The sequence below is a fragment of the Bombina bombina genome, chromosome 1, assembly GCF_027579735.1.
Source record: "Bombina bombina isolate aBomBom1 chromosome 1, aBomBom1.pri, whole genome shotgun sequence".
Lineage (NCBI taxonomy): Eukaryota > Metazoa > Chordata > Amphibia > Anura > Bombinatoridae > Bombina > Bombina bombina.
The window spans coordinates 1,434,048,353-1,434,063,028 of NC_069499.1; the positions used below are offsets into that span (position 1 = coordinate 1,434,048,353).

Sequence of the window (14,676 nt, forward strand, 5' to 3'; positions counted from 1 at the left end):
TCCCTTCCTGGGAACAATAAAAGACTCGATAGAAATGAAAATCTTTCTGACAGAGGTCAGGAAATGAAAACTTTTGAACACTTGTCGAGTTCTTCAATCCATTCCTCAACCCTCCATAGCTCAGTGCATGGAGGTAATAGGACTAATGGTTGAGGCAATGGACGTGGTTCCTTTTGCTCAAATTCATTTAAGACCATTGCAACTGTGCATGCTCAAACAATGGAATGGGGATTATGCAGATTTTTTTCCCCAGATTCAGATGGACCAGCAAACCAGAGACTCACTCCTCTGGTGGTTGTCTCAGGATCACCTGTCTCAGGGAATGAGTTTCCGAAGACCGGAGTGGATCATTGTCACGACCGATGCTAGCCTCTTAGGCTGGAGCGCGGTCTGGAATGCCTTAGTAGCGCCTTGGTCGTTCAATCTAGCTTATGTCTTTCCACCGTTTCCCCTTCTCCCCCGGCTAGTAGCCAGGATCAAACAGGAGAAGGCTTCGGTAATTCTGATACGCAGGACTTGGTATGCAGACCTGGTGAATATGTCATCGGTTCCACCATGGAAGCTGCCTTTGAGGCAGGACCTTCTAATTCAAGGTCCATTCGAACATCCAAACCTAGTTTCTCTGCAACTGACTGCTTGGAGATTGAACGCTTGATTCTAGCTAAACGTGGGTTTTCGGAATCAGTTATAGATACTCTGATCCAGGCTAGAAAGCCTGTCACCGGGAAAATTTACCATAAGATATGGCGGAAATATCTTTGCTGGTGCGAATCCAAGGGTTACTCATGGAGTAAGATTAGGATTCCAAGGATACTATCTTTTCTCCAAGAAGGATTGGAGAAAGGTCTGTCAGCTAGTTCTTTAAAGGGACAGATATCTGCTCTGTCTGTTTTGTTACACAAGCGTCTGGCAGCCATGCCAGATATTCAGGCGTTTGTACAGGCTTTAGTCAGAATCAAGCCTGTCTACAGACCTGTGGCTCCTCCATGGAGTCTAAATTTAGTTCTTTCAGTTCTTCAAGGGGTTCCGTTTTACTATCTTGGAAAGTTTTGTTTTTAGTAGCTATTTCTTCTGCTAGAAGAGTTTCTGAATTGTCTGCTTTGCAGTGTAATTCACCCTATCTGGTTTTCATACAGATAAGGTCGTTTTACGTACCAAACCTGGTTTTCTTCCAAAAGTGGTTTCCAATAAGAATATCAACCAGGAAATAGTTGTTCCTTCTCTGTGTCCTAATTCAGTTTCTAACAAGGAACGTCTGTTACACCATCTTGATGTGGTTCGTGCTTTAAAGTTTTATCTAAAAGCAACTAAAGACTTCAGACAAACATCGTCCTTGTTTGTCGTCTATTCTGGCAAGAGGAGAGGTCAAAAGGCGACTGCGACCTCTCTGTCTTTTTGGCTGAAAAGCATCATCCGGTTGGCTTATGAGACTGCTGGAAGGCAGCCTCCTGAACGAATTACAGCTCACTCTACTAGAGCTGTGGCTTCCACATGGGCTTCCAAGAATGAGGCTTCTGTTGAACAGATTTGTAAGGCAGCGACTTGGTCTTCACTGCATACGTTTGCCAAATTTTACAAATTCGATACTTTTGCTTCTTCGGAGGCTATTTTTGGGAGAAAGGTTTTGCAAGCAGTGGTGCCTTCCGTTTAGGTTACCTGACTTGTTCCCTCCCTTCATCCGTGTCCTAAAGCTTTGGTATTGGTTCCCACAAGTAAGGATGAAGCCGTGGACCGGATACACCAATGTAGGAGAAAACAGAATTTATGTTTACCTGATAAATTTCTTTCTCCTACGGTGTATCCGGTCCACGGCCCGCCCTGGCATTTTGGTCAGGTTTAAATTTATTTTTTGTAAACTACAGTCACCACTGCACCTTATGGTTCTCCTTTTTCTCCTAACCGTTGGTCGAATGACTGGGGGGGCGGAGCCTGAAGGGAGCTATATGGACAGCTCTGCTGTGTGCTCTCTTTGCCACTTCCTGTAGGGATTGAGAATATCCCACAAGTAAGGATGAAGCCGTGGACCAGATACACCGTAGGAGAAAGAAATTTATCAGGTAAACATAAATTCTGTTTTTTTTATGGGATTCCCAGAGCACCGGTATTACGAGATTTGCGGTACGGCTAAAAAGTTAGCATTACAGCCTAAAACGACAAGATCTGTACCACCATCTAAAGTCAGTAGTTATGAGTGTTAAGCTACAAATCTGTAACTTAAAACTCATAACTAAAGTGTTACAAAGTACACTAAACACCCATACAACTACATATTAACCCCTAAACCGAGACCCTCCTGCATCGCAAATACAATAATAAATTTATTAACCCCATAATCTGCCGCTCCCGACATCGCCGCCACTAAAAAAAATTATTAACTCCTATTCCGCCGCTCCCCGACATCGTCACCACTATACTAAAGTTAATAACCCCTAAACCACCGCCCTTCCGCATAAAAAACACTATTTAAATATTAACCCCTAATCTGCCGTCCGCCCACATCGCCCCCACTATACTAAAGTTATTAAGCCCTACACCGTCGCTATAATAAACCTATTAACCTAAACCGCAAGCCCCCCACAACGAAATATACTAAAATAAACTATTAACCCCTAAACCAAAAGCCCCCCACAACAAAATAAACTAATTTACACTAGTAACCCCTAAACCTAACGACCCCCTAACTTTATATTAAAATTACAATTTCCCTAGCTTAAATTAAAACTTACCTGTCAAATTAAAAAAAAAAATTTAAACTAACAATTAAACTATTATAATTATTAAACTAAAATTAAACTAACTACCAATTAAATAAAACTAAACTACCAATAAAAAAAATCCTAACACTACTCTAAAAATTACAATCTAATTACAAAAAATAAAAACTAAATTACAAAAAAAACAAACACTAAATTACGAAAAATAACAAATTATCAAAAATAAAAAAGAATTACACATAATCTAATAGCCCTATCAAAATAAAAAAGTCCACCCAAAATAAAAATAAAAAACCTAGCCTACAATAAACTACCAATAGCCCTAAAAGGGCAATTTTTGGGGCATTTAGCTCTTTTTCTGCCCAGACCCTAAACTAAAAAAAACCCCACACAAAAAACCCTTAAATAAACACTAACCCCCGACGATCCACTTACAGTTGCTGAAGTCCCGCTTGAAGGATCCATCCAGCCGGCGAAGTCATCATCTATGCGTCAAGAAGTCTTCATCCAGATGGCCTCTTCAATCTTCATCCCGGCCGCAACGTCCTGATCCAAGCGGCTATTCGAGTTAGCCAATAAAATGAGAGCTGCTTAAATCCTATTGGCTGATTTGAATAGCCAATAGGATTTTAGCAGCCCTAATTCCTATTAGCTTATTAAAAAATTTCAGCCAATAGGAATGCAAGGGACGCCATCTTGAATCGTGTCCCTTGCATTGAAGATTCAATGTACGGCGGCGACCGTATGAAGAGGATGCTCCACGCCAGATGTCTTCAGGATGGACCCGCGCCGGATGGATGAAGATCGAAGAGGCCACATGGATGAGGACTTCGCCGCCTGGATGAAGACTTCTTGCCGCATGGATGATGACTTCGCCGGCTGGATGGATCCTTCAAGCGGGACTTCAACAACTGTAAGTGGATCGTCAGGGGATAGCGCTAGGTTTTTTTTTTTAAGGGATTTTTGGGTGTTTTTTTTTTTTTTTTAGTTTAGGGTCTGGGCAGTAAAAGAGCTAATTGCCCTTTTAAGGGCAATGCCCATACAAATACCCTTTTCAGGGCAATGGGTGGTTAAGGTTATTTTAGATTTTTTTTTTTATTTGGGGGGTTGGTTGGGTGGTGGGTTTTACTATTGGGGGAGTGTTTGTATTTTTTTTTTACAGGTAAAAGAGCTGATATCTTTGGGGCAATGCCACACAAAATGCCCTTTTAAGGGCCATTGGTAGTTTATTGTAGGCTAGGGTGTTTTTTTATTTTGGGTGGTCTTTTTTATTTTGATAGGGCTATTAGATTAGGTGTAATTCTTTTCTATTTTTGATAATTTGTTTGTTATTTTGTGTAATGTATATTTTTAGGGGGTGTTTTTTTTTTTTTTTTTAGTAAAATAGCTGTTTTACTCTTTGTATAGTGTTAGGGGTTGTTTGTATTCTTTTTGTAGCAAAAGAGCTGTTTATCTCAGGGCAATGCCCTACAAAAGGCCCTTTTAAGGGCACCCCAAAAGGCCCTTTTAAGGGTCCTTGGTAGTTTGGGGGTGGGGGTTTGTATAGTGTTAGGGGTGTTTGTATTCTTTTTGGAGCAAAAGAGCTGTTTATCTCAGGGCAATGCCCTACAAAAGGCTCTTTTAAGGGCCCTCCAAAAGGCCCTTTTAAGGTCTCTTGGTAGTTTTATTCTAGAGTTGTTGTTTTTTTGTTTTGCTGTGTTAGAACAGGATTAATCATTATTTTTTTGGATAATTTCGTTGTTTTTTTTTGTAATGGTAGTTTTTTTTATTTTTTGTAATGTTAGGTTTTAGTGTAAGGCAGCTTAAGTTTTATTTATTTTAACTAGGTAGTTAGTAAATAGTTAATAACTATTGACTAACTAGTCTACCTAGTTAGAATAAATACAAACTTACCTGTGAAATAAAAATAAAACCTAAGCTAGCTACAATATAACTATTAGTTATATTGTAGCTAGCTTAGGTTTTATTTCACAGGTAAGTATTTAGTTTTAAATAGGTGTTATTTAGTTAAAGTGAATGTAAATTTTGATGCTAAAGTGCCCGGTTTTACAAAATTCGATTAAAAACAGGGGCACTTTAATTCATCAAAATTTACATTTCACTCCTGTTGTGAAAAATAACTTACCTTTTAATCTTGACAGCAGCTCCAGCTTCCTCCGGTTGTTGCAAGCCATTTCTGATGTTAGAAATGATGGATAGGTCATCCTCCAATCACGACTTCCCCCCTGGGGGAATCAGTGTCTGATTCAATGCCGTTATTGGAGGAAGCCGGATTCCTCATTTTAGACCCAGGAAGAGGCTTTGCGACGGGTGGGGGAAGCTGGAGCTGCTGTCAAGATTAAAAGGTAAGTTTTTTTTTTTTTTTTTTCTCAACAGGAGTGAAATGTAAATTTTGATGAATTAAAGTGTCCCTATTTTTAATCGAATTTTTAAAAACCGGGCACTTTAGCATCAAAATTTACATTCTCTTTAATAATTGTAAATTTAATTTAGATCTAATTTAATTATTTTAAAGTTAGGGGGTTTAGGGGTATAGTTCAATTTAGCTTGTTGCGATGTGGGGGGCTGGCGGTTTAGGGGTTAATAGGTTTATTAAGTTAATAATTGTAAATTTTATTTAGCTATATTTTTATAATGTTAAAGTTGAGGGGGGTTAGGATTAGGGTTACGTTAGGGTTAGGTTTTGAGTTAATATAGTTTAGTTTTATTTAGCTCGTTACGATGTGGGGAGCTGGCGGTTTAGGGGTTAATAAATGTAGTATAGTGGTGGCGATATTGGGAGCGGCAGATTAGGGGTTAATAACTGTAGGCAGGCGTCGGCGATGTTGGGGGCAGCAGATTAGGGGTGTTTAGACGTAGGGTTTATGTTAGGATGTTAGGTTTAAACAGTATTTTTATTTCCCCATAGACATCAATGGGGCTGCGTTACGGAACTTTTGTTTTCGCTATCACAGGTGTTAGTTTTTTTTTTGGCCATCTCTCCCCATTGATGTTTATGGGGAAATCGTGCACAAGCACTTCCCAGCAGTGCTCTGAGTGTGTGCAGTATGGAGCTCAACGCAACCATATCGCACACACAAAAGGCGTATGTTTGAAAACTTGTAATAGCAGTGCTATAAGAAATTAAATAACGTAACTTTTGTTGCGTTCGTTAATTTCTCTATAGCACTCAAAACTCATAATCTAGGTGAATGTTCTTTGTTAAAGGAATGTGAGATTAAAAAAAAAATATTTTGTGATTCAGAGCATAGATTTTTATATAAACAAAAAAACTGTCCAATTTACTTCTTTTATGAAATGTGTTTTGTTTTCTTTAAGAACATACCTAGGTAGGCAGCATATTCGTGTGTAGAGCACTACGTGGCAGGAACTTGTTGCTGTCATTTAGAGCTCTTACAAATGTGTAACATTGTTAAAAGTATTCTTGCTAAATTGCTGCCATATAGTGCTCCAGACATATTTACACTCCTAAGCCTACCTACTTGCTTTTCGAACAAAGTATACCAATAGAGCAAAGTACATTTGATAATTTTAATGTCCCTTTAATACACAACAATTCTGCTATTTGATATTGAGGGTTTTTTAAGGAAAGGTTCCTTAATATTGCCTAAAAAACCCAGAAGACTAATTTATAATGAATATGCGAAATTTCCAAGCCATGGTTCAAGCACCACACACACTTTAAAATTAAATTGTTTAAGGAGAAAATTCATAAATATGTTTTGCTGATGAATCATTTTGAGTAATGTTTTAATGTTTTTTTTGTTTTTTTTTTAACAGGAGCTGAAGCATTTAATTTTAGAGGCTGCAGATGGCTTTTTGTTTGTAGTATCCTGTGAAACTGGCAGAATTGTGTACGTATCTGACTCAGTGACACCAGTTCTTAACCAGCCACAGTCGGAATGGTTTGGCAGCACCCTGTATGACCAGGTGCACAGGGATGATGTTGAGAAATTAAGAGAGCAGCTCTCAACAGCTGAAAATGCCATGACAGGTTAGTTACTGCTTTGGTCTTTTTGTTTTTTCTTTCTTTCTTACACAAACTTTCATTTGCCAAGTTACATTTTAACAATTTGATTGTATCTTATGTAGGTCGGATTCTGGACCTAAAAACTGGGACAGTGAAAAAAGAAGGGCAACAGTCCTCTATGAGAATGTGCATGGGTTCTCGCAGATCATTCATTTGTAGAATGAGGTGAATATAGCATAAATTATTCTTTTACAGCTCATAATATATTGTTCCATGTAGTACTAAAGGAATGCCATGAATTTGACCATGCAAGTTTATATATATATACTATAATATGCATACAGATCTGAATTTTAGGGCTTACAGTTATATCTTTTTTAAAGGGTCAGCATAACCCTTGAAATTGCACAATTTCTCTACAATCTTGTAATTCTGTTTGCAAAAGTTCCATTGTTTTGCTGTTCTTTGATTGTTTGATTGTATTCAGAGACAGATTGGTTAGCTTTGCGAAGACCACAGTATGCTCTTTCAATTGTCAGAACTGGAAAGCCCACTATTTTTAAACTTTAATGAAAGGAAAAGGAAGACAAAATAAAGTGTATTAAAAAGTTTTGGTTTTTTTTTGGCAGAATTTAAATATTAAATTGCCATATCAATGTATTTTATGTACCTTTCAATAACCTGCATGAAGCTATAGAAACCTACATATGTATTTAAAGAAATATAAGTACACAAGGTGTGACTAGTAGCCACCAGTAATATCCAGTTTTCATCTTTTTATCTCAATAACCTCCTTATAAATAAGACTGTCATCTGTGAATACTTCATCATGGGGTGTTAAAGCGATACTAATCCCACATTTTACATTTTAAATCAGATAGAGCTTGCAATTTTAAGCAACTTTCTAATTTACTCCTATTTATCAAATTTTCTCTTGGTATCTTTATTTGAAAAAAAGGAATGAAAGCTTAGAAGCTGGCCCATTTTTGGTTCTTGGTCCCTGGATTGCACTTGCTGATTGGTGGCTACATTTATCAATCAGCAAGCGCTACCCAAGTGCAAGCGTAAGCTAAAACATACCTCAAGTTCTTCCTCTAAGGGTATTGACGCAGTTAGTCCTTCGCTCCTTAGCTAGGCTAAGGAATCAGATCTTGATAGATCTTTGTCAGCATCTGATGAAGAGATCTAATCTGAAGATTCCTCTCCAGACTCTGGCAAGGAATCTGAGGACATCACCTTTCAGTTTACCATGGATCACTTGAGAGCTTTACTTAAAGGGACAGTCTACACCAGAATTGTTATTGTTTTAAAAGATAGATAATCCCTTTTTTACCCATTCCCCAGTTTTGCATAACCAACACAGTTATATTTATATATTTTTTTACCTCTGTGATTACCTTGTATCTAATCCTCTGTAATCTGCCCCTTTATTTCAGTTCTTTTGACAGACTTGCAGTTTAGCCAATCAGTGATGGCTCCCAGGTAACTTCACGTGCATGAGCACAGTGTTATATATATGAAAAACATGAACTAACACCCTCTAGTGGTGAAAAAACTGTTAAAATGCATTCTTAAGAGGCGGCCTTCAAGGTCTAAGAAATTAGCATATGAACCTCCCAGGTTAAGCTTTCAACTAAGAATACCAAGAGAACAAAGAAAAATTGGTGATAAAAGTAAATTGGAAAATTGTTTAAAATTACATGCCCTATCTGATTCATGAAAGTTTTCTCCTACATTGGTGTGTCCGGTCCACGGTTTCATCCTTACTTGTGGGATATTCTCATTCCCTACAGGAAGTGGCAAAGAGAGCACACAGCAGAGCTGTCCATATAGCTCCCCCTCTGGCTCCGCCCCCCAGTCATTCTCTTTGCCGCTCTGAACAAGTAGCATCTCCACGGGGGTGGTAAAGAGTATGTGGTGTTAGTTGTAGTTTTTTATTTCTTCTATCAAGAGTTTGTTATTTTAAAATAGTGCTGGTTTGTACTATTTACTCTACAGCAGAAAGTGATGAAGATTTCTGTTGAGAGGAGTATGATTTTAGCACCAGTAACTAAAATCCATTGCTGTTCCCACGCAGGACTGTTGAAACCAGAGAACATCAGTTGGGGGGAACAGTTTGCAGGCTTAACTGCTTCAGGTATGATCAGTCATTTTTCTAACAAGACCATGTAATGCTAGAAGACTGTCAGAAATTCCCTCTGGGATAGGTAAGCCATTTTTTTCTTAGACTCTGTATAAAATGATGGCTTATATTTAGGGCTCTATGCTGGTTGACACTATTGTGGGCTTTAAAATCGATTGCTTTTTAGCATGTTTTTCACTATAAATAAGGTGTTTTTTCAGACTTTAAAACACTTTTGGGGTTTAATTTCGGCCTGGCAATTATTTGGACACCTAAATCTAGTCAGAAAGGCCCCTCCACTCTGGAATGAAGAGGGAGGAGGCCTCATTTTCAGGCCTCAATTGCGCAGTTGTTTTTGCCTAGGCAGTCCATGCAGCTTCATGTGGGCATCATAAAAGACTCCAGAGAGGCTTATTTCCTACTAAAATAATCCCTAATGAAGGTAAAGGGCTACAGTGGAAGCTGTGGCTAGTACTGTAGTGTGTTAACTGGTTAATAACTGTTATTAGCTCTGGTTTGGGCATTAAGGGGTTAATTGATCTGAAAATTTGTGTGCAATCTTTTCAAAGCATTAAGACTCTGTGGTGAAAATTTCATTAAAATCGGATGTTTATTTCATGTTTTTTTGATGTGTCAGTAATAATGTGTGCTCTTTTATTATTTAAAGAGACAGTAACGTTTTTGTCAAAAATAATTTTTATTGCGTTGTAGTTCTGTTTAAGTCTGTCAAACATGTCTGAATCTTCAGATAACCTAGGTTCTGTATGTCCAAAGGCCAAGGTGGTTCCCCCATTAAATTTATGTGTGAAGTGTGCCATAGCGTCCAAACAACTTAAGGACAGTACAATCACACTTAAAAATATAGCCCAAGATGATTCTTTAGCTGAAGGTAGTGAAGATAGCTTGCTTTCCTCTCCTTCTGTGTCAACACCAGCTATGCCCGCGCAGGCGATGCCCAGTACATCTAGCGCACCAATTGCGATTACTATGCAACAATTAGCATTTTTTATCCAAACTGCCAGCTTTTCCTAGGAAAGTGTGATTGCTCAGTTTTAAACACAGACAATGAGCAAGCAGACGCAGAGGATAATTTAGCTTTAGTGCCCTCACATCAATCTGACTTGGCGGTGAGGGAGGGCCTGTCTGAGGGAGAAATTTCTGACAGGAAAAGTTTCTCAGCAGGCAGAGCCTGATACCATAACATTTAAATTTAAGCTTGAACACCTCCGCGCCCTACTTAAGGAGGCCCTAGCTGCACTTGATGATTGTGATCCTTTGGTGATCCCAGAAAAATTGTGTAAAATGGACAAATTCCTAGAGGTCCCAGTACACACTGATGCGTTTCCGATACCTAAGATGGAGGATATCGTGTCTAAGGAGTCATGGATAGATTTCACGCCCTAAAGCTGGCTAATTCTTTCATCACAGATGCCGCTTTGCAAGTAGCTAAACTAGCGGCGAAAAATTCTGGTTCTGCCATCGTGGCGCGCAGAGCGCTTTGGCTAAAATCATGGTCGGCTGATGTGTCGTCCAAAACAAAATTGCTTAATATTCCTTTCAAGGGTAAGACCCTATTCGGGCCAGAGTTGAAAGAGATTATTTCAGATATCACTGGGAAAGGGCCATGCCCTTCCACATGGTAGAGCCTTCAAGGCTAAAAACAAGGCCAATTTTCGTTCCTTTCGCAACTTCAGGAACGGACCTGCTTCAAACTTTACAGCTACTAAGCAAGAGGGTAACGCTTCCAGCCCAAGCCAACATGGAAACCTTTGCAGGGCTGGAACAAGGGTAAACAGACCAAGAAGCCTGCTGCTGCTACCAAGACAGCATGAAAGGGTAGCCCTCGATCCGGGACCGGATCTAGTAGGGGGCAGACTTTCTCTCTTTGCTCAGGCTTGGGCAAGAGATGTTCCGGACCCCTTGGCACTAGAAATTGTCTCTCAGGGGTACCTTCTAGAGTTCAAAGACCTTTCCCCAAGGGGAAGGTTCCACATGTCTCACTTATCTTTAGACAGATAAGGAGACAGGCATTCTTACTTTGCGTAGAAGACCTTTTAAAGATGGGAGTGATACACCCAGTTTCGACAGCAGAGCAAGGACTGTGTTTTTACTCAAACCTGTTTGTAGTTCCCAAAAAAGAAGGAACTTTCAGGCCGATTCTGGACTTAAAAATTTTAGACAAATTCAAAATGGAATCCATTCGGACAATTTTACGAATGTTCCAGGAGGGTCAATATATGACTACCGTGGACTTAAAAGATGCGTATCTGCATGTTCCTATTCACAAAGATCACCTTCAGTCCCTGAGGTTCGCTTTTCTGGACAAGCATTATCAGTTCGTGGCTCTTCCTTTCGGATTGTCCACTGCTCCCAGAATTTTCACAAGGGTGCTAGGGTCCCTTCTAGCGGTACTAAGACCGCGGGGCATTGCAATAGCACCTTACTTAGACGACATCTTAATACAGGCGTCGTCTCTTCCCAGAGCCAAGGCTCATACGGATATTGTTCTAGCCTTCCTAAGGTCTCACGGGTGGAAGGTGAACTTAGAAAAAAGTTCTCTGTCCCCGGTCACAAGGGTTCCCTTCCTGGGAACAATAATAGACTTGGTAGAAATGAAAATCTTTCTGACGGAGGTCAGGAAGTCAAAACTTTCAAATGCTTGTCGAGTTCTTCATTCCATTCCTCAGCCGTCTGTGGCTCAGTGCATGGAGGTAATCGGTCTAATGGTTGCGGCAAGGGACATAGTCCCGTTTGCCAGAATTCATCTAAGACCTCTGCAATTGTGCATGCTGAAGCAGTGGAATGGGGATTATGCAGACTTGTCTCCCCAGATACAAATGGACAAGAAAGCCAGAGACTCGCTCCTCTGGTGGTTGTCTCAGGATCACCTGTCTCAGGGAATAAGTTTCCGCAGGCCAGAGTGGATCATTGTCACGACCGACGCCAGTCTCTTAGGCTGGGGCGCGGTCTGGGACTCCCTGAAAGCTCAGGGTCTATGGTCTCGGGAAGAATCTCTTCTCCCGATAAACATTTTGGAACTGAGAGCGATATTCAATGCGCTCCTGGCTTGGCCTCAACTAGCGAAGGCCAAACTCATAAGATTTCAGTCGGACAACATGACGACTGTAGCGTACATCAATCATCAGGGAGGGACAAAGAGTTCCCTGGCGATGAGAGAAGTATCCAAGATCATCAAATGGGCAGAGGATCACTCCTGCCATCTATCTGCAATTCACATCCCAGGAGTAGACAACTGGGAGGCGGATTATTTGAGTCGTCAGACTTTCCATCCGGGGGAGTGGGAACTTCATCCGGAGGTCTTTGCCCAGTTAACTCAACTATGGGGCATTCCAGATATGGATCTGATGACGTCTCGTCAGAACTCCAAGGTTCAACGCTACGGGTCCAGGGATCCCAAGGCGACACTAGTAGATGCATTAGTGGCGCCTTGGTCGTTCAATCTAGCTTATGTGTTTACACCGTTTCCTCTCCTTCCCAAGCTAGTAGCCAGGATCAAACAGGAGAAGGCTTCGGTGATTCTAATAGCTCCTGCATGGCCACGCAGGACTTGGTATGCAGGCCTGGTGAATATGTCATCAACTGACTGCTTGGAAATTGAACGCTTGATTCTATCTAAGCGTGGGTTTTCGGAATCTGTTATAGATACTCTGGTTCAGGCCAGAAAACCTGTGACCAGGAAAATTTACCATAAGATATGGCAAAAATATCTCTGTTGGTGCGAATCCAAGGGTTACTTATGGAGTAAAATTAGGATTCCAAGGATACTTTCCTTTCTCCAAGAGGGTTTGGAGAAAGGTCTGTCAGCTAGTTCTCTAAAAGGACAGATATCTGCTCTGTCTGTCTTGTTGCACAAACGTCTGGCAGCCGTGCCAGATGTACAAGCGTTTGTACAGGCGTTAGTCAGAATCAAGCCTGTCTACAGACCTATGACTCCTCCATGGAGTCTAAACTTATTTCTTTCAGTTCTTCAAGGGGTTCCGTTTGAACCTTTACATTCCATAGATATTAAGTTACTATCTTGGAAAAAAGTTTTTGGTTGCTATTTCTTCTGCTAGAAGAGTTTCTGAATTGTCTGCTTTGCAGTGTACTTCACCCTATCTGGTATTCCATACAGATAAGGTAGTTTTACATACCAAGCCTGGTTTTCTTCCAAAAGTAGTTTCCAACAGGAATATTAACCAGGAAATAGTTGTTCCTTCTCTGTGTCCGAATCCAGTTTCGAAGAAGGAACGTTTGTTACATAACCTAGATGTGGTTCGTGCTTTAAAATTCTATTTAGAAGCAACTAAGGATTTCAGACAGACATCATCCTTGTTTGTCGTCTATTCTGTTAAGAGGAGAGGTCAAAAATCTACTGCTACCTCTCTTTCCTTTTGGCTAAAAAGCATCATCCGATTGGCTTATGAGACTGCCGGACGGCAGCCTCCTGAACGAATTACAGCTCACTCTACTAGAGCTGTGGCTTCCACATGGGCCTTCAAGAATGAGGCTTCTGTTGAACAGATCTGTAAGGCAGCGACTTGGTCTTCTCTGCATACATTTGCCAAATTTTACAAATTCGATACTTATGCTTCTTCGGAGGCTATTTTTGGGAGAAAGGTTTTACAAGCAGTGGTGCCTTCCGTTTAGGTTACCTGACTTGTTCCCTCCCTTCATCCGTGTCCTAAAGCTTTGGTATTGGTTCCCACAAGTAAGGATGAAGCCATGGACCGGACACACCAATGTAGGAGAAAACAGAATTTATGTTTACCTGATAAATTTCTTTCTCCTACGGTGTGTCCGGTCCACGGCCCGCCCTGGCGTTCAGTCAGGTTTAAAATTTTTATTTTTGTACACTACAGTCACCACTGCACCCTATGGTTCTCCTTTTTCTCCTAACCGTCGGTCGAATGACTGGGGGGCGGAGCCAGAGGGGGAGCTATATGGACAGCTCTGCTGTGTGCTCTCTGTGCCACTTCCTGTAGGGAATGAGAATATCCCACAAGTAAGGATGAAGCCGTGGACCGGACACACCGTAGGAGAAAGAAATTTATCGGGTAAACATAAATTCTGTTTTTTTTTTACTAGACTGTCTCTTTAAATAGGTATTAAGAACTTTGGAGGTTCATGACACTAAACAGGCTGAAGTCAAGCCTGTCCAGAAATTGGACATCATTTTTAAGCCCTAGTCTTAATCTCCTAAATTTTTCCCTGCACCTTCTCTAGTGGCTGAGGTTATTTGGAAAGAATGGGATAAACCGGGAATTCTGTTTTCCCTTTTCCCAAAATTTTAAAAATTGTTTCCAGTTTCAGGTTTAAATAGGATAGTACATCCTTTAAAGATCCTATGGACTAGAAGTTAGATGGCTACCTGAGCAGGGCTTTTCTACAGGGAGGTTTCCTCTTTTAACTGGCCATGAGTGTGACGGCGGTTGCAGGCGCTGCTGCTTTTTGGTGAAATTCTCTCTCTGAGTTAGTTTCAGAGAAATCCATCAAGGTATAAGGTTCCATAAATCTGCAAACTTGTTCATCTGTATGACAGTGGTTCATATTATCCACATTAATGCAAATAATACTGCCTTAGCTGTTCTAGCCAGAAGGGCCCTTTGGCTAAAATCTTGGTCTGCAGGCATGGTATCCAAGTCTAGACTTTTATCTCTAGCTTTTAAGGGTAAGACTCTATTTGGCCCCATAGAGTCTTACCCTTCAAAAGCTAGAGATAAAAGCCATAACTCCCAGGTTAGACTCTATTATTCCTATTGTCACGGGAGGTAAGGGAGCCTTTCTGCCACAAAATTAAAAAGGTTATGTCTAAGGCGGGGGTCGTTTTCGTCCCTCAAGACAAACTTAGAATCAAAGGTCTTGCTCCG

The 14,676-nt window shown here is 40.5% G+C and overlaps 1 protein-coding gene across 1 annotated transcript in view; it reads left to right on the top strand.

Annotated features, from left to right (window-relative positions):
* The window catches only part of ARNT (aryl hydrocarbon receptor nuclear translocator), a 382,463-nt gene that overhangs the window by 179,645 nt on the left and 188,142 nt on the right, over positions 1-14,676 (top strand). Inside the window, exons 6-7 of the mRNA XM_053705500.1 lie at positions 6,495-6,708; positions 6,807-6,909. Coding sequence (XP_053561475.1) covers positions 6,495-6,708; positions 6,807-6,909 — 317 coding nt within the window. The remainder of the gene's footprint in view (positions 1-6,494; positions 6,709-6,806; positions 6,910-14,676) is intronic.